Source organism: Montipora capricornis, chromosome 1 (genome assembly GCF_036669925.1).
Source record: "Montipora capricornis isolate CH-2021 chromosome 1, ASM3666992v2, whole genome shotgun sequence".
Lineage (NCBI taxonomy): Eukaryota > Metazoa > Cnidaria > Anthozoa > Scleractinia > Acroporidae > Montipora > Montipora capricornis.
Window position 1 is genome coordinate 52,586,497 of NC_090883.1, and position 23,484 is coordinate 52,609,980.

The 23,484-nt window shown below is 39.0% G+C and overlaps 1 protein-coding gene across 7 annotated transcripts in view; it reads right to left on the bottom strand.

Annotated features, from left to right (window-relative positions):
* Positions 1 to 210: 210 nt before the first annotated feature.
* The window catches only part of LOC138048320 (breast cancer type 1 susceptibility protein homolog), a 33,098-nt gene continuing 9,824 nt past the window's right edge, over positions 211 to 23,484 (bottom strand). For 5 of the 7 annotated variants that reach the window (XM_068894602.1, XM_068894601.1, XM_068894603.1 and 2 more), the window contains 13 exons: positions 15,547 to 19,146; positions 13,186 to 13,259; positions 12,091 to 12,190; positions 10,425 to 11,191; positions 8,628 to 8,715; positions 6,778 to 6,864; positions 5,723 to 5,763; positions 5,187 to 5,267; positions 4,216 to 4,282; positions 3,583 to 3,659; positions 2,202 to 2,262; positions 485 to 554; positions 211 to 351 (listed from right to left, as the gene is read on the bottom strand). In XM_068894602.1, coding sequence (XP_068750703.1) covers positions 315 to 351; positions 485 to 554; positions 2,202 to 2,262; positions 3,583 to 3,659; positions 4,216 to 4,282; positions 5,187 to 5,267; positions 5,723 to 5,763; positions 6,778 to 6,864; positions 8,628 to 8,715; positions 10,425 to 11,191; positions 12,091 to 12,190; positions 13,186 to 13,259; positions 15,547 to 19,146 — 5,150 coding nt within the window. In that variant the 3' untranslated portion in view covers positions 211 to 314. Of the gene's footprint in view, positions 352 to 484; positions 555 to 2,201; positions 2,263 to 3,582; positions 3,660 to 4,215; positions 4,283 to 5,186; positions 5,268 to 5,722; positions 5,764 to 6,777; positions 6,865 to 8,627; positions 8,716 to 10,424; positions 11,192 to 12,090; positions 12,191 to 13,185; positions 13,260 to 15,546; positions 19,147 to 23,484 lie in introns of those variants that run through there. The other 2 variants (XM_068894600.1, XM_068894605.1) reach the window with 2 other exon arrangements.

Here is a 23,484-nt window from a genome sequence, read left to right on the forward strand (position 1 = left end):
AGCATCCCCTTCTTTTAAAAATTACAACCTCTTGCCAATGAAACCAAGGGACATATTTTAAAAGTTATGATCAAGCACCGCTCTGACCAGCATTTGTAAGTTGCATCATACTACGGTGAATCAAATTATGTGACGCTTTCACGTATGTACATATAAACCAATTTTAAAAGCCCTTTGTCGGAGTGAAGTACACTCAGATTTACTCAGTAGTCCATGAATAAGCTGTTTTACTTGAATCCCTCTATCTCGTTTTCTACATCTGACAGTTGATTGAAGAAAAACATTTTTTTCCCTTTCACTTCACCAAATACCATTTATAATTTCACAATATAGTCCCTCAAATCTTGAACCCTGAAACAAATAAGGGAAGATGAAATCAAATTTGAGTGACTACTGGTAGACGTCAAAGCAGAAAAAAAGAAAATACAGAAGTTCACAGAAAGTTCTAGTTTGCCCTGCTGAGTAAATATTCGAATCAACTAACTTGTAATTTGCAATACTGTCTGTCACCCATTCCAAAGAAACAGCTTTCGTGTTCAACTGACGGCAAAGAGCTGTTAACATAAAGGAACATAATGATTTCACCATTGCATGAAGCTATTGGAGGCTAAATAATGAAAGGAAATGACGATGCTGTGGCAAAACAGAGCTGTTGATAATGATAATAATTATTGTATGGCATTGAGCATAAAATAAAGGAACATAATTTGGTAATTTCACAACTATATGAAGAACTTGGAGGCCAACTAATGAATAAACGAGAAAATGCTATGGCAAAACAGAGGCGTTGATAATGACAATGAAACAGCATTTCTATATCTCATTACAACACTGCATCATGTTATGTAAGAATCCTTTGTTTAGGACCTTGCCTGCTTGCCAGCTCCCGTTTTGTCAGAATAGAAAGTCTCGTTTTGGTATCAAACCCTTTGGAATAAAATCACACTCAGGGCAACCAGCTAGGAGGATACTTAGAACCACGTTGGCTCACCTACTCAATTAGTTCCATAAACTATTTAGGTGTTCTAACTCCACACAATTATAGAATTCAAAACTACCTTTTTTCTATCATGATGCATGTAACTAATCCTTTTGCTAATATTTTGTGAGTTACGGCAAATGAAAATTGACTTGACGTTTAGGCCGTGCGGCAATGGTCCCGCCGACAACGTGCAGGAGGTTGTGGGACAACTTTGGGCCAGCCCCACAACCGTGAGGATCTTGAAAGTGGGCAGTTTTCGAGTGAATCGAGATGTTGTTAACCCATTCACACCTAACTCGCCCCTAGAGCAGTTTCCAAATGACTGTCGAAAGTAATTACGCAATTGCAATTGCTACGCTTAGTGATTGGTTTAAAAATCTCGCGCCATTTAATCAACCAATGAGAAGGAAAACCAAAACCAATCGGGACTTGCACGTGCCGTTTTTCCCGCGCTTTGAACAAGTTACATGGAATCTGGATAGGTTGAATTCATTGCGCTGTTTGCGCCTGCTGTGATTGGCCGATGTAATCGCTTTGGTATTCGTTTTACAACACTCAATTGTAAACCGCACTTGCTGACGAGTGAAATCGTCTGGCGTTAGACAGTAAAATTAAATCTCACTCTCACAGGACCGAATGGGTTAAAAGTGGTTTGATTTACCTAAATGTTAAAAAACGTATTTAGCTTTAATACTTCTTGCCTGTCCAAAAGAAAAGTTATAGAAATGGGATATTGATCACTCTGTGACGAGCAAAAGTTTGCTGTTTACTTAGTGGGTAGCTTATCTCCTATGCCCCCCGGTGACCTTTAATTGGAGTAAGGCTAACATGCACATTAGATTTGGACTTAAGATTTCTTCGTGTGCGCGTGCTCAGGACATACATCTTATACTCCTAGTCCAATCTAAAGGCCGCTAGATGCCTGGGCAAACGGCTTAAACATCCGTTTGATTTTGTTGAAATATGTTGACTGCTGTGGGGGGGAAGGGGGGGGGGGGGGGGGGGGGGCGCAAATGGTTTCAACTCATGATCAACCTCGATTCTCTCAAAACGGTTGCCACATTGCAGTGACTAACAAAATTGAACGGATGTTTAAGCCTTAATAACTTAATTCACCATTAACAGCAAATAAGATTTTTCAAACGAGACTGAATAGTAAATTGCGTCTTGCCTGACTGCGGAAAACCAAGAACACAGTGAAAAAAAAATCTGCAGTTACCTTTTATTTTGTCAACATTGTTGTGAGTTTCTTTATCGATAATAACAACCTTTTGATGATCCTACGATAAAATACAAGAAATAAAACTACTTATGTTGAGTTCTGTCAGTTACAGCAATGCGGGTGATTGAACTCATTGACAACAGATGAGCTTGGGGGCCGGTGGAAGAACGTAACGTGACCACGAAGTCATTCCTTGTAAAAAACTGAGCAAGATTAAAAGGGAAACTGCTGACCTGTATTGTCATGATTCTAACCTAGCCCAAATTCCATTTTAACATTTGGAGTTTTTGTACTGTATTTATTACTGCAAAAACACCATTGCTGGTTGATGAATATTTTGATCTGCCATTGAATTTGGTTTGAAATTATTTAAACAATGATGCAGACCAGAATGGCAACTTAATGTACTATTTTCATTTTACATTCATGACTTTACCATGCCCTTCCTAACACGAACTAGAGATGACCAAATTTTAGGCTGCATTATGTGGAGAACATAAACCTAAACCTTCTCATCATTCTCCAAAAGTTTCATTCCTGGATACTGGATGCACAATTTGCAGTTTATTATAAAAGAGTTCCCCAAACAACTATAAATGAGATATTTCAAATATCGTAGTACGACAATGCATACTAATATTTTTTTAATGACGTTGTTTTATCTGTCACCATCATTCCCGCTTAAGCTCCCAAACCCTCATACATGTGTACATAGTGACCCCCTATCATTTCCGTGGGTTTTCATCAGTTGTTGGCCCTGGGATCAAGCTGATGAAGGCACTTACTGTAAACAATCATAAAAAGGTTTTGTCCTCACTAGGGTATCTCCAGGGGTGACCCCATTTTAACTGAAATGCAGTTACAAATCAAACTTGTGTCCAATTGGGAAACTTCATCCATGCACATCAATCAAAACCAGTATTTGGTGGAAATGGTGGCTCTCAGTAGAGCAAAATCTTAGCATAGACAGGTGCTCAGTAGAAAATGTTTTTATACTCGAGATGCATAATCCAGCGAGACGAACTATCCGTATCTCATGCTCTCTCTGTCTGCATGGGAGAACTATCCACTGAAGTACATGTACGTCTGTAAAGATGCACTAAACTGGATAGTTCGTCCAAACGCATAATGCGTCCCAAATTTGTCCCAGACCAATAGGCCACTTCAGAAAATACCATAATACTCTTTGTTTGTCCCCCCAAATTTTGTATAAGCATTGTTTTTGTTTTCTCTTGGGACCATTGTAAGTCCCAAGAGAAACTGAAAACAATGCTTATGCAAAATTTGGGGGGACAAACAAAGATAATAATGGTATTTTCCGAAGTGGACTATTATGTGCCTCATATAAAAACGGCCAATATTGTTGATAGTGACGTACCATTCCTGTTGTTTTCAGACTATCAAGGTTGCTAAAGACATTAGCCCCACAGAATCTTAATAACTGGCTAAGTTGGTCTGCAAAGAACAAAAATAGTTCAAAATACTCCGGAGAAATTCACGTACACTATGGCAAGTCTTGTTCTCTAAAAACTGCCAGGACTCCATGATAGCCACGCAGAAATTACATGCATCTCTGTAATTGGTCAAAGATGCAACTTTAACTTTCAGTGTTAAAATGTTAAAACTCTCAACTGAAGAATCCCCCAAATGTAGTCTTCCTTTGCATGTTAACCAAAAAGAGAAAAGACATACATACATACAATGTACATATGTAATTGATCTCACCCCATAGGGGAGCCCTTTTCAGGGCCAGTGAAACAACAATTATTATAACAACTGGATTAATAAGAATCTCAACTGGCCGGTGGCAAACAATTTGGCTACTTACAAGTGCAGCCAAGAAGTTAAACCAGGGACTACCAGGATCAAATTCAGCGAGTGGTCAGATCTCGGGTCTTGAACCCGGGAATCTCCCATTTTCAAGACAAGCACCCTAACGAATGGGCAACGCTGCCTCCAGCAAGGACACAAGTGGTGCTATAGTACAGTAAATAGATAATAGAAGAAAAACCTTTTGTGACTGCAGTGCCAAATCCACCAAAACAAAGTATGCTGAATTCATGAAAAAGAAGTGCATCCTAGTTAAAAAGGGAGGAAAAAAAGTTAATGTTAATTTATTGCTTTTAGAACAGTGATGAAGGCACTAAAGAGAGAACCTTCACTCTCACAAAATGTTTTTTCCTGTTGGCTTGAAATAATTATTAGGTATTATTTTTTTCTCAGTCCGTGAGCGGGTGGAATTTTCTCATCCGGCCCACTCATGGTGGGCAGAATCCTAGCCTTGGCTGCGTGAGCTTGTGTGATGACCTTAAATTTCCATTTTTTTTTTTGACACCGAATCCGTTTACAGACAGAATTTACATGTACTTTTCATTAGACAAGAAGTCTGGAATTAGAATTCAAATAAAACGATTTCTCTTTGAAACGTTCAGTTTGTAAATCCCTTTAATACTGCCTTGGCTATCAAGCATGGTGCTAACGCTAACGGTTGATCTGTATAGCGAAAATTTGTGACCGAGGTCTTGAAAATGCTGCCCAAGGCCGCAGGCAGCATTTTCAAGACCTCTCAGCTGGCAAATAACATAATCATAATAATTATATCTCATACTGAATTCTTTTGGAAAAAAGATCATTTTTTCATGTTTTCAGAATTTCCCTGAGGACTATGTTTTTTGAATTTGAAATACAAACGGCCTTCATTGTTTCCTGCACAAGAGAATCTTTAGTGAGACAAAAATTAATGGTGTCAATAATTCAAGTTGAATGGAATTTAAAAAACGAAAAATAATATATTTTTTTAAAATAATTTTGCTTACCCGTAACAACTGAAATACATTAAAATTTACCCTTTTTGCAATGAAGTTCTCCATAATGTTCAAAATAAGCAAGGATTTCCAGCACTTAAAATGATCATTCATTACAGTCAGAGTGGAAATGGTCTTCAAATTGCAATCAGTCTCTCTATCTCTAGAAGTAACTTACCTTCTTAGCTCTGGCTTTTCTGGCTTTGAGGGGGATAGAATTCTGCCCCAGCCCTGAATCACCCTTTACTTCATAATTCACCTGAAAGGCATTCAGTGGCCATTAGAGAGCTTACACTGTACATGTAACAATCAATGAGGATGCAAACATTGTACAGCCAAGAGAACCTCTCCCCCTTCTCTTCTGGCAATGCAAATGCAGTTTCCAAGGCAACAAAACCAAATCAGTGGCTGATGAAGTTGAAGGCTGCAAAACGTTTTGCACAGATTTAAAGAAAGGAAGACATATTAAAATAAAACATATTCTTGTCTTCTTTTGGTTAACCAATAAATGCCGAAATCGTATTTTCAATATTATTGTGAACTTAAGTACACTGTAAACTGTGTAATAATTAATTTATTGTATCATGCCAAACTAATCTTTGCACAAAGAAATGTGCAACTCCGTGACAACCAGAACAAACAACAAGCAAGTGCAGTAAACCTCCAAGACAACAGGAACTAAGAATTCATGATTCAATCATAAGAAAGTGTTACCTCAGGAACCAGAGTCTTTTCTTGTTTACAAGCAGTGATCCCTGAAAATAAAATAAAATAAAATGGAAACCATTTACAATGTTAAGAAGAATTCAATTGAGGAGCAGTGTCTTTTTCTGCTGACTATAATTTACATACATACAATCAAATTAATACAATGTAATATACAACAAAACATTAAGAATAAAACTATGATAATAATGATATAATAAAAATTAAATAAGAACTACAAGTGTGAATTCTTATGATAATAAATTTATAAAAACTACTTTGAGTGTAACATTTTGATAATTAACATACCTTTTAAATGTATTTACATTATCAACAGATCTAACGTTGTTTTTTAACTCATTCCACAATTTATGCATCAATTCCGACGTGAACACGGCTATTTCGATCCCGGGGCGGGGCATTTGCCCTCTTTCTTTGTCCCCACCCCAGGGCATTTAGACAGCTTAAGCGTCCCCATCCCAGGGAATTTTCGCATTTTTAAAAAAAAATGCTAATGCCCGGGGATTAGCCCAGCGGCGGGGGTGTCATGAGCAACCTCACTACCCGATTACCCGATAACCTGTGACACTGCCGGATACGAAAAACCAAAACCCCTCTGTTAGGAACAAAAACTGTACACGTATTTCCTGAACCAACGCAATGTCACAAACTCTCCAAGTTTTAAAGGGTTTCTTGTTACAAAACAATAACGATACATAAAAAGAAAACAAAAGTTAAAGAGACTGATGCAGGCCTACATGTAGAATGGCTCAACATGTGACAAAGTAACACTTTACAGACAGCATGATACCCATTATGCCTTACACCAATCATACCCAGACCCTTCTGCTACTGTGCCATAGAAATATAAATTTCTGTCTTATTTGCACGCTCAACCGGCAGAAATTACATTTTACTCTTGGATAATATATGCTCTATGAAAGCCAAATGAGGGTGCCAAAATCTGTGCTGGTGCTGGTGTGCACAGTGAACATGTACGTCCCACACATTTCAAACATCTAGACTGACAGAAGTTAGTGGAAAGTGGATGGTTTGATACATACAGTGATGGCTAACAATCCATTTCCCCAGAGACAGCCCCAGGAGGTACTTCATGGTATAACTGTGACGTGTCACCTGCATATTCTCATCTAGAAAGAAAAGCATTACCGGTACTTTCTATTTTTTTATTACAGTAACTTCAATCTGTCCATTACACTTCCAAATGTTCCATTGCCTTTGGCATGAGGAACAATGCACATGCCAAGGGAACAAAATGCAGATACCGTACATGCCATTTGAGTGAGTCTAAGAAATGTGACATTCAGCAGGTGGGTGAGTAGTTGTTAGGGAATTAGCACATGCATAGAGAGCATTATTGGCATAGTGGTTTTTAGCTATTCCCCCATCCCAGGGAGACCTCTTGTTTTCGACTACCAATGAAGCATGAGCCACGGTACCCCAAATAGTATGTAACCGTTCATAGGAACACATGGGTGGGTTGTGGGAAATGCCAGTCGCGGGAGCATGTGATTAATATTGGCACCAGCAGTTGTAGGAGGAAGTTAATTTACATGTAGCAACAACAATGACGTCAAATGAAAATATTACTTCAAAAATAACTTTGCTCTATTTTAAGTACTCTAGCCTCTGAATTAGTAGTATTCTTAACAAAATTGCATGAGATACGTCCAGAGATTTGCCATATTTTCCATTTTCACCAACATGTGCATTTCTGGAAACTTAAGGGGAATTTGGCGAATTGTTGCCATTTTTGCCATTGTGGTCATTTTTTCTGGACATGCATAAAACATAGTGAATCGCATTTTTAAGTACTTCGTAATGCGACCAGCCCTTGGCTGAGATGATGTTACTAATCTTTCCATCTCATATACGTTGTACAATAACAATAATTATAGGGGTAAACCATTCAATGTCTAGACTGCACAAACAATTATTTCGAAGTAAAGACAAAGAATAAACTAGTCAACAATGTGTCGTCAAAACCAAGTAGATTCATTTTTTTGGTATTAATAAATTTACATTTTTTATTAGAGAATGGAAAAAAGAAGAACTTAAACATGTGCCACGTGCGCACATACCGGTAACTGTAACTGTTTCTCATTTAAAGTGGCTGACAAGCCAGTTTCAAAGCTTTCAAGTAACATTCTTATTGGAAGGTTTGGCACTACCACGCTGTATCATGTATTAGCAATGTTATGGTATCATAAGAAAAACCAATTATTGCTGAACAAGATGCGGTCATTATTGTGATGTAACAAGTCACCGTGGCAATGGGAAAGGTCTGTCATAACACCCTTTATTTTGTCTTAAGTTGCACATAATTATCTCAAAAACAAACCTTGTGATCTCCATTCTTTATTGACCAGGATAGTGGTCACAAGGCTATGAAGATAAAACTTTCTGCAAAGTTTAAAAAAATTATGTCCTGTAGAATCAGAGCCACCTTAAAAGAATTGCAGATTTAAGGGGCTCTGAATCTGCTGCACAGAATCTTTGAAAACTTAGCAGAAAGTTTCATCTTGGCCTTCTGATCACTTTCCAGCAATAAACAAATGGGGTTCACCAAGATTTTGAGATATGGGCAACTAAAGCCAAAAACTAGGGTGTTTTTGCTGCAGGCGTTCCCATTGCCAAGGTAACTTATTACGTCACAATAATGATCGCATCTTGTTCAGCAATAATCGGTGTTTCGTTATGGTACGGCCAACAGGCTAAACTGGTTAGAGCCACCTTAACCAATGCTATGATTGTTTTGGCATTGGCGTCACTGTCATCATTGCTTAATTAAGTCACACACACTCAGATTGATGCAAATTTTAACAAAAGAAAAAAGAATTAAAAATATGATGAGATTTCATCAGTCAAAGGATATGAATTCTGTTATACCAACCTGTAGCCATAATCACATGACTTGTTTTACTATTGAACTCACTGGCAAGTTTTCCTCCGTATGCCTCGGCGAGTGCCCGGGTGTCAGCCTATTATTAAAAGAAATATAGACAGGAAATATGAAAAAAGGGAACTTTATCACACAAAAGCTCACCAATGCAACCTAAAACCACTTAAATGGGCTATTTCTGAATTGCTAGTTGTTTTGGTTTTGAAGTGAGTCTTGCAAGGCACTCAACTATTGTACGGGAATTAAATGAGTTTGATTTACATATTTATAATATGCAGCTACCCCTGTACATGTAATTTTCATTTGAATGGTTGTGCACCAGGACTTGCTTTGAAAGTGAGGCATGCAGCAACTTGGATATGGGCTATTGATGACCAAGTGATACTCCAGTGTTAATTTGCCAAGAAACTGAAATATCATTAATTCAAAAATGGTTAGTAAACACATCTGGTATCCTCTCCTTCAATGGCTGTTAAAAGTTTTAATAATAGCCTGCAAAGCAGGCATATTTTTGTTTTGGTAAGTCTAGAATAATCGGCTGACATCTTGGATAGCGTGACCAACAGAGGACTGAGGCAAGTTTAAAAATTGCACTCAGTGAGAGGGGGACAGTATGAATGGTAGTCCATTACACTGGCTGCGTGCTTTCAAAATGGTGGCCCATTTAATATGAATGTCGGATCGTGAACATGCATTTGCCTGCCAAAAAACCCCTGCTTCACAGGCTATTTTAATTAACAATGCCACCCACAGCCTCCCCCAATTTCTTCTCTGTTCAAAATGGTGGGAGTCGTGATCAGATCTTGTGGATGGAACACGGAACACAGAATGAACAAGTCAAGAAAGTAGCTGGTCCTCACAAGCGGAAAGCATGATAAGCAACTTACATGTATGCAGACTCAGTAGAGTCCCTGATCATACACTGTAGGTACCCCTTGCAAGTTAAGCTGTTGTATTTTATGAGAAACCTCGAAAAAATGTGGTGGCACTTGCAACGTTATGGAGGTATCATAATTAAGTAAAGTACGATCGTCCGGGTGAGTGTAGTCCTGAGAAGGACTATGTCACCTCAAACAGTCCTTCTCAGGACTACTGTACACTCACCCGGACGATCATACTTTACTTAATAATATTATGATATGACTCCTGGGTTCAAACCATTTACAGTGTTATGGAGGTAGTTAACAGAAAAACTCCTTTCATTTTTATTTCAAAAAATTGGTGGGATAAAAAGTAAGACATCTGTTGGCAAACAGTAGGTCATCCTCTGGCGATCAGTTATGCATAAAATGTTGTGCATGGGATGTTCTTAGCCTGCTCACAGGTGGTAGATGTTGTCGTTGCCCACAAAACACGAATCAGACACCACATTTGAAGAGCATGGAATACATGTAGGTCTGGGCCAGCTGACCAAAACGATTCATCCCAGACCTTCCGACACCTTCCGACTTCCATCCGTCCATTAATAATTATTATTACCAAATTACCGCCTGCAAACAGGCTATAGGATGTTCTGAAATTCACTGAAAATAAATGCCAACCAAATTGTGTTAAAAGCTAAATTTCCTTTCCTGCTGGCATAACAGCCTTTGTCTAATCTTAACCTTAAAATACAGGGGCAGATCCAGGGGAGGGTGTAGGGGGTGACAAAAACAAAAACAAAAAACAAACAAACACAAAAAAGAAAACGTCACCAGATCCAGGCAGCTGGATCTGCCCCTGAAATACCACCTTCCCCTCTGATAACTCCAACAATTCCTCACAGTTTCCAAGGTCCAGAAAACTTACCAGCTGCTGTTTGCTTAGACGTGTGGCAACAAATGATAAGTGCCTTGTTTTTTCACTTTCACATGAACTGCTGTTCTCTCTTTTGTTGGCAACAAGGTTATGTCCTCTTGGAGAGATAACCAGACCATGTCTCCGAGAATATAGGAATGAAGATGATCTTTTGACAACAGGTGATGAGCCTCTAGATGGCACATTTGGTCTTGGTGACGCAGAGTTTTTCTCAGCACTCTTTTGAGATTTTGTAAACAGTAAACTAACAACTGGAGACTTCTTTGCTATAAAGTCACCAGGGATTCTTCGTTTCTTCATAAGCAAAAGCGAGCCTGTTCTTGAATCTGAGTCTCTGTCTTCGAGGACAATCAATTTTTCCCCACCATTCAACATTTCGACAGAACCATTACTGGCAGGTGGAGATGGCGTTTCCACAAGCTGTCGCTCCACAGTTGCGATGCTCGTCCCATCTGCTTCATAACTTGAAAAGAATGTTTGCTTGTTGGCAAGATCTACAGGTGAAGTAGGGCTGTGCCTAACAGTCGACTTGCTTCTGACACAACTAGAACTTTCTGGATACTTACTTCTGTTGACTGGTTCATTGATTGTGTTCTCCTCACATTCACTTTCTTCACCCGATGACTGCACTTCCTGATCAAGGTATCGTGAGGCCTCTTTCAGGGGTGTGGAAAGCTGACGTAAGGGAGGGATACTCTCGGGAGTAAGTGGTGGAGGTGGAGTGAGGGAAGGCTGTATATCAGGTGAAGCACAATGATCTAAAACAATGACAAAAACAAGAACTCAATTAAGCCTTTTACAGTGAAAACATTTGCGCGCCACTTTGCAATTTTGTGACGCAATGTTGGTGTTTTGATTGGCGGTTTGCTCCGAGGAAGTTGCAAGTTCAAATTTCAACTTGATGCCTGGTGTTTACCTTTCCAGAGTCAGGTATTTGCACTGACTGTTCAAAACAACCTTTTACATGTATATAAATTATACGGCATAATAACTCTACATTGGGTAAGATTTGTGAGGCTGTGAAAAACGTAATTTTTAAATTAAAAAATCATCCATAATGTACCGCTGGCGTGATTGTTTGCAAATCTTGAATTACCGCAAGTTTTGTGCAGTCAATTAAAAACTGTTCGTTTTGTCTCAAATATGCCTTCATCAACCTAAAACAGAACTCACAAGAATTTAACTGTAAGGGGGTTAAAATATCAATTCAACACCATGATTTTTTGGCATTCAGCCTTCAACTCCCTTGGAGCAAAGTGCCAATCAAAAACGCAACATTACGTGACAATATTGCAATGTGGAGCATATAACACTGTATAAAGCCAATTATATTTTAGTCCCATTAACTCTATTCTTCCAAAGAGTGTCACTTGTACAAGTTATGTAGATTTAATTCTGCCAATGCCAGACATAATTTTACTCATCAGTAGGGGCTATATCACCTTACTGCTTTATGACTTACAATTCACTATAATTATTATTTATAATTTATGAGAGTGACAGCCAACAGAGGTTGCATAATATTGAAATTGATTTTTTTCCTCTGGTTTGAATTTTCAAACCACCTTTAATTTTTACTTTACTTTTACTTTTATTTTACTACATGCATCTTATTGATTGTCCACAACATCCTCTTCAATTGTACAATACAATGTACCTGTTGGCTCTCTTTTCTCATCAGTTTTGGCAAGATAAGCCCTCAGCTCTTCCATTTCCTTCTCCATTGCTTCCACATCCTGCCTTAACACCTCCATTTTCTTGTCAAAACAAAAATTAAAATAATATCACTTGAACACTAGAGGGTAAAGAGAAGTGGTCCTAGTGCTAACTTATCTGGACAATAATTGTATTAATTTCATGCAAAGAAATTTTTATTGTCTCTTCTAGACACATGAAAAATTCAGGTGGCTACAACGAGAACTGAACCCACGACTTCTGCAATGCCAGTGCAATGCTCTACCAACTGAGATACATGTACAAGGTTGCTGCGAAAGAAATTTTTCCGGGAGCCCTTCGGGCTTCCAACATTAAAAGTTAGTAGCCTGAGTCACTTTTTCAAGAGCCCAGAATTAATTAATTCCAGCTGGGATCATATTTACGAGAAAGTGAGGATGAATCAAGTAAGGCGCCCATTTGGGCTACTTGTTCAGAAATTTGGTTGCCTGCACTCACAAATATTAAGGTGCCCCAGGCAACCAGGCGACCGTTGGGTGGCAACCTTGATGTACGAAGCCACACACCGGAGGGAGACGAGAGCTCTCCCAACTGCACCACCCCTAACCCCTAGTCGAAAGATATCAATACTGAACTCATCTAATCAGGTTTGTCCAAATTTGAGAACTTTCAAACATCTGTTTCTAAGCCCTCATTTCAGTGATTAGGCCTACATAGTAAGCACTCTCTGAAATTTTAGCTTTCATTTTATGGTTTGGTTAAAAAATACACTAACTCCTTGACTCACAATACTTAACACTCAATACAGTGACAATTATAATAAATTTCAAGTTTCCTACACGCGACTGTAGGTTTTAGGTTTTATTTGCTATCATGTGACTGCAGAAATTAGAATAAAAATCTTTCATAAGTCAAAATAATGGCAATACCAATAAGTTGTGGCTAATGCTCATTTGTTTGTCTGTATCGCTTGTGATTGGCTGGATCGAGTAATGTTAATTTCTTTGGTGTCAGTTTCATGACAATCTAGTAGTAAAAGATGTGTGAGCTAATAACTCTCTGGGAACAGTTACAGTACCTGAGTTGACGCAGTAGCTTCTGACAAGAATGTAGCAGAAGATGCACCTGTACTGTCCAGTTGTTTATAAGATGCTAAAAAATTAACAACAAAGAAGATTCCAGCAGAAATATGTATAATTTTTACATTGTACACTGTAACTATAAATAAGTTTAAATATTATTTTTTTAGGTTGTGATGGTTTAAGGGCTCCAGTCCAAATTATCCCAAGTTAAATTTTTTTTGCATTGTTTTGGTCATTAAGTATTTTGTTCTCTGTACAACTTCCAACACCTTTTTATTACTTTGATACATAGTTCTAGCTCATTGTCGACCCTGTTTCACAACCCTTCTTCTTAAAAATGTGTAACTTAAGGACCTTTGATACCAACTTGAAACTACATAATATAGTTTCTTTACCTGTGACTTTCGAGTGCACAATATTTTGTCATTTTTGCAAAAGTGCGGCCAGCTAGAATCTGACCTCAATTTATAGGATTTGAAATTGTCGGCCCTGTTTCACAACACTTCTTCTTAAAAATGTGTTTAAGGACCTTTGATACCAACTTGAAACTACATAATATAGTTTCTTTACCTGAGAATTTCGAGTGCACAATATTGTGTCATTTTGCAAAAGTGCAGCCAGCTACATTGTAGAATCTGACCTCAATATTTATAGGATTTGTATCTGTTTTTTCCAGGATGGCTCTTGGCTTATGGCCTTTGTGGCCTCAAACACCGTACAGTGTAAAAAGTCTTCCTGAAATATTGCACTACAGTAGAAAAGTTACAATGCATGCAACCTCATTTTGTTGGCCATAGATTGGGCAGACCACATCAGAACACCAAGAATTCTAAGGTTTACTTTTTGCAAATTGCGTGGGGTCATAAAATGAAAATAATAGTGAGCTTAAAGACGCAACGCCTTTGAGATATAGGTGGCAACCAGAAGAGAACATTAAATGCATGCCGGAGCAGTAGTGTTCCCCAAACTTTGGTAATTGTGAAGAAGAGCTCCCTGAAAAAACTAATCAGAGTAAGAGAAAAATTTTGGAATCCCCTTGTCCATCGGACAACCATCGTAGAGAATTTGGTCGTCCAAAACCCAAAAGTGCTTGGCCAAAAAGGTTTGTTCAAACTATTTTCCAAAATGAAATAAATACAACATGTGGCTTTTGCTGCATTTTAATTTATGGCAACATTAATTGTGAACTATTTACAAGGCTAAAAATGTTATTTAAAAGATAAAAAACCAAACAATTCTAACTTCAATACAGCTAGGTAACTCGCCAGGTAACTCTGCAGCAAGCCACGGAAATTCTGACTTCCAGGGCTCTTAAAAATTGTGTTTTCTCTTCTTTTCATAATCCTGCTTTGCAAGGACCTTGCCTTTCTTGTTTTCACGACTACTCTAAGACTCAATTGATTCTTTACTTGATTATTTGGTTGATCGGTTTAGGATGAAAGGAAACAGCGTCGACTGCCACTTTTCAGATTCCACCATCATTATTGACTCCACTTTAGATCCTGGGGATTAATTTAGTCGTAACAGGCCTGGTTACTAAGACATGGTTCCCAAGCCATAAGATACGGAGGGGACCACAGAGGGTACAACAAAAAATTTAATTGGCTGTATAGAATGGTGAAATTTATAGGAATATTTAGAGTCATTTTGTTAAGTTAGAGGTTTGCTTTTATGGCTTCTAGATATAATTATTTAAATTCTACTCCAACATGAAGTCAATTTTCATCTGTTTCTGTAGTTGTTTAGTTATCAGAAAATGTGCTTGTCCCACAGACAAGTTGCTTCTCGTTTTCGTTAAGTCTCATTTTAGTCTAGTCAGTTTTTCTCCATGTCGACTGCTGGTAATCTCTCAGTAATATTCTCGTTTTAGTTTAGTTTTCTGGTTGCCGACTGTCGGTAATCTGTTGGTAACCTGTCGGTAATCTGTTGGTAGCCGGTCGGTTATCTGTTGGCCAACAGTCAACCATCAGTCGGCCGACAGTCGGTGGATGAGAGCTGTTCTTCACAATTACCAAAGATTTACAGGTCCAAACTAGATTTCTACTTGTCCCGGACAATCGGACATAGGTTTTGGCACACCCTCCTAATCATCTCTAATGGATACTAAAAAGATACTAAACAATACTTAGCAATAAACATTTGGTTGCGTAAAGACAAGTTAAAGGGGAAACAGTTCACTTTGCTTGCTGACTGAAAGTCAAAAACATTGCGTACAGTGTACAAATGTACTTAAGCTCCTTCATACATCACAATCAACTATGCAGACTCTGACCAGTTGAGGTACAGTGGCATTTCAAATGCAGCAATATTGTTAACTAACATGCGGGTTCAAAAGATCACACAATGCAACCACTTACATGTACATGTGAATTCTTCATCACCGTCATCGCAATTTCCAAATGGAATGAGTTCTTGAGAAAAGACTGGTTCTTCCTCAGATTCTTCAATATCCTTAATGTCCTCTTGACAGGCGTTATCAGATCGTTTACATGCAGAAAGGAACACTGGCTTTAGTAAAGCTTCATCGTCTGATGAATCCTCTTTGCCATTGTCTCTACTGAAGAAATGTCCTCTGGTATCTTTACTACCAGTAGAATCTTCTCTTTCATCAGCACTCTGGCAATGTTCATCATCACTGTTAACGACAACACAGTCAGCTTCATTTTTCTTGCGTCCCAAGTCAGCTTTCTTTGCAAAATCATGGTTCAGAGATTCAGAACCCTGCTCAGCTTTGTGCACACCGAAAGAGTCACAGTCTTCTGTTAAACAGACCTCTTTATCTTGACGAGTCAACGAGGTGCACAAGGGGTGGTCTTTCAAGTTCTTCTGATTTCCAGACCAATCAAATGAATCTTCAACATCACTTGTCTTTTGTATTAAAACACCACAATGAATAGAATTTAAACTTCCATCCTCAGGTGAACATTGTCCTTGACAGTTTTTGCTTATACTATTTTCAGAATGCTCATGTTGTGGTTTAGTTGCGGCGTCACCTTTACCCTTCCGAATCAACTTTGAACATGATGCTTTGACAACTGAAGGAGCAAGAGGCCTTACTGGTGTGGGTGGTATGACTTCACTGTCTGCGAGTTGTGAGGAACCAGTTTTCTCCATTTTTCGACCTCTTTGAACATCAGGTAATAATCCATTCATATCAAGCCACCCACCTCTTGCTTTCTTTGGGAGTGGCTCCTCCTCCTCCACATTGCCTTCATCCTGTCCACAACTAGTGTGATGAACAAAATTAAGGTTGCAAATTTTGGTGCATTCCTCGACTTCTTGAAGAACCGATACGCTCTGGATTGTACCAGAACTGTGAGTTCCTTCACTGTCTGGGTTGTCAGTAGCTTTCAGACCATGAAATGGGCTGTGTATACTTTTAAGCTGGCTGTTCTCTCCCACCCTCATCCCTTTTGAATCAGTTTTAAAAGTGGCATCATCAACGCAGGTGCTTTCATCACCCATATACTCCTCCACCACAGGGACATTACACACCTGTGTAGACGTTGAAATATTGGGCTTGTCATTGTGGTTTGGAGAGTTGAACCTACAACAGCTTTCATTTTGATCCCTCTTTAGCTTCTTTCTCTTACCAGCAGTCTCCCAGCTATCATTTTGAAAAAGACAAGGTGTCGGACCATCAATTTCCAATGAATCCAGAGAACTCTGCGTCGGGGTGAAGTCTACACTCTGGTCACCTTGACTTGATGACTTACTACATGTAGATGTCTTCACAGCTGCTTCTGCAGTTTTAACACATCTGTCATTGATTTCTATTTCATCTTTGCTCAAAATATACTCTTCAGGAGAATGCATCAAGTGCTTCCGTTTTTGGCTCAAATTTGAAACCTTTCTCTGTCCTTGAGAACTATCAATGATAAGCTTAGCATCTTCATTAATTTGGAAGTTCTCCTCAATAGTCACTAACACACTCTCACTTGCATCAAATGACTGATTTTTTGACTCCTCAACTTGGTCATCTATCTTTTGCTTTTGGTCTTCTCTGTCAGCAATCAAATGTTGAGAAATATTTACTTGTGAAACTCTCATACTCACAAATCGTTGTTGATTTGGACTGCAGTTTTGCGATGCACTGAGATGACTTGATGTCTCTTGCTTTCTTAAGGGCTGTTCCAGGGACTGCATCTGAACATTCCTCGTTGTTTCACCTCTAGTGTCTGTCATATTATTTAGTCGACTTTCATTCATGGAAGTAGTAGTTTCGATAACATCTTTTTGTCCACCTTCCTTGCTCTCCTTTAAACTACAGCCCTCTTTGTAATTTGTGTTACTTCCCTCGTCATTGTCCCAAGTGTGGTTGATGTAAACAAGCATCGGATTGATAATTGGAGAGGCAAGTGTTTCTGAAGAAGAGACACTGTGTGGAATCACTTCGTTTGAAAGTTCCGTGTTTCGACTGGAGTTGGAATTGATATCAGCTTCAAGCTCATCACCTTTCAAATTCATGTTCACCCCTGCCTTCTGGGAAATAATAAAATCCTTATGATTCTCTTGCAAGCTTTCTTTCAGCATGTCATCTACAGAAATGGAGGTCACACTCAAAGATGCACTACTTGACAATTTCAACTTCTTTTTTGCACCACCCTGTGAACTTGGCTCATCATAAGTGTTAACTTCTCTATTTGCAGAATCTGCAGATCGCTTGTTTGACCTCATCTCATCCTTTGATAAGTCTGAATCGGCTTCCATCTCAAAGTTCCGTCTTCTCTTTCCTAATTTTACATGTTCACATGTACCTAAGCTGCCTCTAATTTCTGTCTCTTGTAAGTCTGTCTGACAACATACCTTTGTGGGTGAAGAATTTCCATCCTTTCCTAAAATATCCACGCATAAATTGGTGGTCCAAACTTCGTCCTTCTCTGTTGCACATAGAGGCTTGCTCACAGATGGATCATCAAATTGAAGTAACGAAACTAAACCCTCAAAGTCTAAACTCTGTTCAGCAAGACTTGTGGCACTACTTGTGTCAACTTTGTTGAGCTCTCTTGGGCCAACCTCATCAGATCTATGTAAAAGTTGGCTTTTGTGACCCTCTTGACTCTCTGAATCTAATGCTTGGACTGGGTCACTATGATCCCTTCTTTCATCAGTTTCATATTCAACATCTTCTAAGTCATTATCCCTGGCCTCCCTTTCAAACCAGACATCACCACCCACTCTTTTACATGTTTGCACTTCCCTCTCTTGTGCACATACTGGTGTTAATTCAGTTGACGTCAGTACACTTGCGCCATTACTCGCATCCGTAATTCTTTCCTGGCTATCTTCTTGACAAGTATGAAACTGTAATCTATTACAAGATTCTTCTCTGTCATCCCGACTAGGAATTTCTGTGATGACCTGCTTGTTGTCTTTTATCACCTCACAGATATTGTGTTTTTGATTTATTAGATGTCCTGTGTTTTGGCTTTCACTACAAACATCACCCACAGCTGCATAACTCTGCTGGATCTGCTTTCCTCCATCAGATATAACAACGGTGACATCTTCTGTCTCCTCAACAGCAACATCTTTGTTTTTATTACAAATGTCTGCGACTATTCCACCTGAGCATCCTAGGGGTGGAAGTATAGATAGACTTTGCGTGGTGTCCATGCTACTTTGAGGTGTAGAGTCAACTTTTGTACTGGACACTGCTGCTTCATTGGCGTGGGTGTCCCTAATAATAATTCCACTTTGCACATCTGCAACCTTCTGCTGTATTTCTGAGAGAGGGCTTGTCTCGCATAGGATAGATGAGTCAGCCTCAGCTATGGTTGGCAAACACTTTTCCCTTTCTTTTTGTTCATCACTGGAAATAATCCTGTTGCAGTTTGAGCCTTGATCATTGTTCTGTGTTGACTTGCACACATCATAAGTTGTCATTGATTTTTCCTCTGGTTTTGATTCATGGGTGTTTGGAACCAAAATGAAATCTCGAGGTGAATGTATCACACCTGCAAATACATGTAATATTATATGGAAAGGAAAGACATTGCACTTGTTATTCTGTGTGTTGATAAGATTAATGAACTTCATCACATACGTACAAGTCATGTAACGAAGTGCCTCTTACAGGTGTATGTTATCACACGATTGTCACTGTTTACTAGTTGAAGTATGTAACACCTGTCAGATTGTTTCCGGACTCCAAATTTTTCGTTTATTACACAAGTTTGACCGTCAAACTTGTGTATTAATTACACAACTTTGACGGTCAAAGTTGTGTAATACACAACTTTGACGGTCAAACTTGTGTATTACACAACTTTGACCGTCACTTTTGGCGGTCAAAGTTGTGTAATACACAAGTTTGACCGTCAAAGTTGTGTATTACACAAGTTTGACCGTCAAAGTTGTTTAATACACAACTTTGACACATGAGCTCACGGCGACAATTTTTGGACGCCGCCATTGCGAAAAAAAATATTGAGGTGAAAAACAAACTCGCAGTTTGCTCTATCTAACAGAAAATGCTTTTGCAGGACTTTCCTTTGCCTGGTCTATTCGACCCGGCAAGGATAAGGCATTAACTTTTCATTTTTGAGGAGATAATCCGCTCTGAGTCATCCGTCCAGTCGGAGTGTTAGTCATTCCGACGATGCCAGCTTTAAGGCAAGTGCGTAAATTCCTCAAATAACAACGTCGAAAGTGAAAAAAAAGATCAACAACAACTGATGTACGGATGCAACAGAAAACGAGAGCGTCAAAGGATGTCACCTAATTTGCGAAAACTACCTCGTTCCGTGCAAAAAAAAAAAAAAAAGAAACGAACAAACAGCGAGTTACCTATCTACATGTAGTTGCTCGCAGGCGAGCGTGAGACAAAACAAAACATGCAAATTTTGAAGTCAACGCTCGACAAAATCATTTTCGTATAAGCCCTTTCGTAATGAAAGGGACCATCTAAACAGCAACATTATTTTTAAAATAACTTGTTTTTTATTCGCTGCAGCAAACTACAGCGACACTACATACACTAGCGAGTCGTTGTTCGTTTTCGGTCAGTTCAGACCATCCGTAAAAAATGAAGCTGTCAATCACAGATTTGTTTACAAAGAGATAGCTCGGCTCGTGCAAATCTTTCCAAACTTTTAAGTATGTGATCAAATGAGTAAAGTTTTGCTTAAACAAAAGAAAGGCAATTGCTTAAAGAAGTAAGATCATATAATTGAGATAACGGTGTGAAAAAGGTGGTAATTAAAAACGAACGCGGTGAGCAAAGTGAATTCAGTGAATTCGACTTTGAATTCGTCTTTTTGACAGCAGAATTGAAGACGACTGTAAACTTTTGAGTGATAAACTTGAAAGGAAAATTTTGGCGAGAAACTTTAGACTCCGTTTGTTTCTGTGTGTCTTTTTTTTTTCAATTGAAGGAACATTTACGCTTATTTTAGCTTTACTTTAATACAAGCAATCAGCTCATCCAATTTATTTTTAGTCGCAAGTTAGTCATGGAATATACGCATCAAGGATTGCATGGGCAACATTAAATTTTACCTTTTGGCGTGGATAGAAAAAGGCATAGCGTAGCCAAATAAGTAACGGTCGTATCAATAAAAGAGAGGAGTTTCGGTAAAAAAACAAAGCGAAGACGAGTTAAGGGCCCATACGCACTAGGCTGAAGAAATTTGTTTGGCTCAACAAAAAAATTGTCTCCGCTAAATTTTCAATTTGCTAATCGTGGCCGCACTTGAAAACGCTTTCTTTAGGTTGTAAAATATGTATAATTGACACTCCTAACAAAAATTTGAAGTTTGATAAGGCTTGACAAAATTTGGTGAGAAAAAAAATCACTGTGCACACTCGTAGGACGGAAATGATGACAGATTTTTTCGCAAAATAAGCAAACATTTGCCCACTGCGTACGAGCTCAAAACCAGTCGCATCGCAGTATGATCTGGGCGACCAAACACTCTCTCGTGATTTAAAAGCTCCATCGGAGATCAGTTAATGAGCCTTTTACTGAAATTAAAATACAATCGTTCAGTTCAGGCGTACAAAATGCGTAACAAGAGCCCCAGGTATGATCGTATACCATACGTTAAGAGTTGTCTCACCACAACAGCCGTCACTTTATTGCCAAACTACCCTTAATGTATTATAGGGCATAAGTACGACAGCTACTGGTGGATTCATTCATTTTCTTCAATACTGAGATTAGTGACTAGACAGGCCGACTTTAGCGCCAAAAACTACGATCTCATTAAATATGGCGATGTTTTTACGCGGGAAAAATGTTGATCTTACTTGTGCTTCTAGCGGTAAATTAAGGGAAATACCGAAGAAAAAAGGTTTTGCCGGATCCTCTGGGTTTGAGGCAATAAACAGTTGTTTACCTAAAAAGGATCTCACCTCTGACCAGCTTCGCATCATCAGAGGCATCATGCGGTACTTGTTTTCGATTGCAGCTGTATGAACGAGAAACCTCGCCAATTTGACTTGAAGGTTGTTTTATAGTATGCATCTTTTTTTGGGGAGCTTCGCAAGTTGATCTCACACAAGGATCAACGAGTAAAGCGCTATCACTTTCTTAAGTGGGAAATGAGCTCAAGCCCAGCAAAAACTAGCGAACCAAGCGGGCCTTTGCAAGGAAAACTATTGCCAGATCTTGATTGACAAGTCGGGTAACATTAATCACGTGATTTGAAGTTTCCGGATATTTTAGATATTAATAAGGCACTCAGGCAGACAGAATGTGTGCACCACCCAACTTTGACATAAAATAAAAGGGCTCTGTCACGGCACTTTTACAGCTTTTCCGTCCAAACTGGGTGCAACTGTTAACTTAGAACTTAGTATGCCTGTCAAAAACTCTTGAAAACCCCCGAGCGCATTGCCTGTTTTCATGGACTAAGCTGCGCATAATTAAAGGCCTTCGTCGCAATTAACGTAATAATGAGTATTGATTAGTGCCGTGACAGAGCCCTTATATTTTATGTCAAAGTTGGCTGGTGCACACATTCTGTCTGCCTGAGTGCCTGCCTCGTCTGCAACTTCAGAGGTTATCAGAAAGTCGCATCTCCTCTACCACTTTCAATGACGGCTACCATTGAAACACACATTGATCTCTTCTGACTGCGTAAATCTATGACTTAGGCGGTCTAACAACAGAAAGAAAGACATTTCAGTGAGGATTAGGGTACAAATATCTAGAAAATGCTTTAAGAATATATCTGGGTATTTTCATTTTCATTTTCATTTTCATTTTCATTCCCTAAAATCCCTCAAAGACCCTTCTGAACACCCCGCAACACCCCCAAAAAACCAGGCAACTCCGAATTTTCCGCTAACCCTCCCTCCTCCAAACCAGCTCGCGAGTGATAGAAAACAAAAGCATTTCTCGAAGGAATTTCGAAGAATTTTTTTTTTAAAGCTACAAACTTTTCTTTCTTAAATCAATTACCCCCCCCCGCCTCAAGCGTTTACTTCTTAATATCCGGAAACTTCGAATCAGGTGACTGATGTTACCCGACTTGTCAATCAAGATCTGGCAATAGTTTTCCTTGCAAAGGCCCGCTTGGTTCGCTAGTTTTTGCTGGGCTTGAGCTCATTTCCCACTTAAGAAAGTGATAGCGCTTTACTCGTTGATCCTTGTGTGAGATCAACTTGCGAAGCTCCCCAAAAAAAGATGCATACTATAAAACAACCTTCAAGTCAAATTGGCGAGGTTTGTCGTTCATACAGCTGCAATCGAAAACAAGTACCGCATGATGCCTCTGATGATGCGAAGCTGGTCAGAGGTGAGATCCTTTTTAGGTAAACAACTGTTTATTGCCTCAAACCCAGAGGATCCGGCAAAACCTTTTTTCTTCGGTATTTCCCTTAATTTACCGCTAGAAGCACAAGTAAGATCAACATTTTTCCCGCGTAAAAACATCGCCATATTTAATGAGATCGTAGTTTTTGGCGCTAAAGTCGGCCTGTCTAGTCACTAATCTCAGTATTGAAGAAAATGAATGAATCCACCAGTAGCTGTCGTGCTTATGCCCTAAATACATTTAGGGTAGTTTGGCAATAAAGTGACGGCTGTTGTGGTGAGACAACTCTTAACGTATGGTATACGATCATACCTGGGGCTCTTGTTACGCATTTTGTACGCCTGAACTGAACGATTGTATTTTAATTTCAGTAAAAGGCTCATTAACTGATCTCCGATGGAGCTTTTAAATCACGAGAGAGTGTTTGGTCGCCCAGATCATACTGCGATGCGACTGGTTTTGAGCTCGTACGCAGTGGGCAAATGTTTGCTATTTTGCGAAAAAATCTGTCATCATTTCCGTCCTACGAGTGTG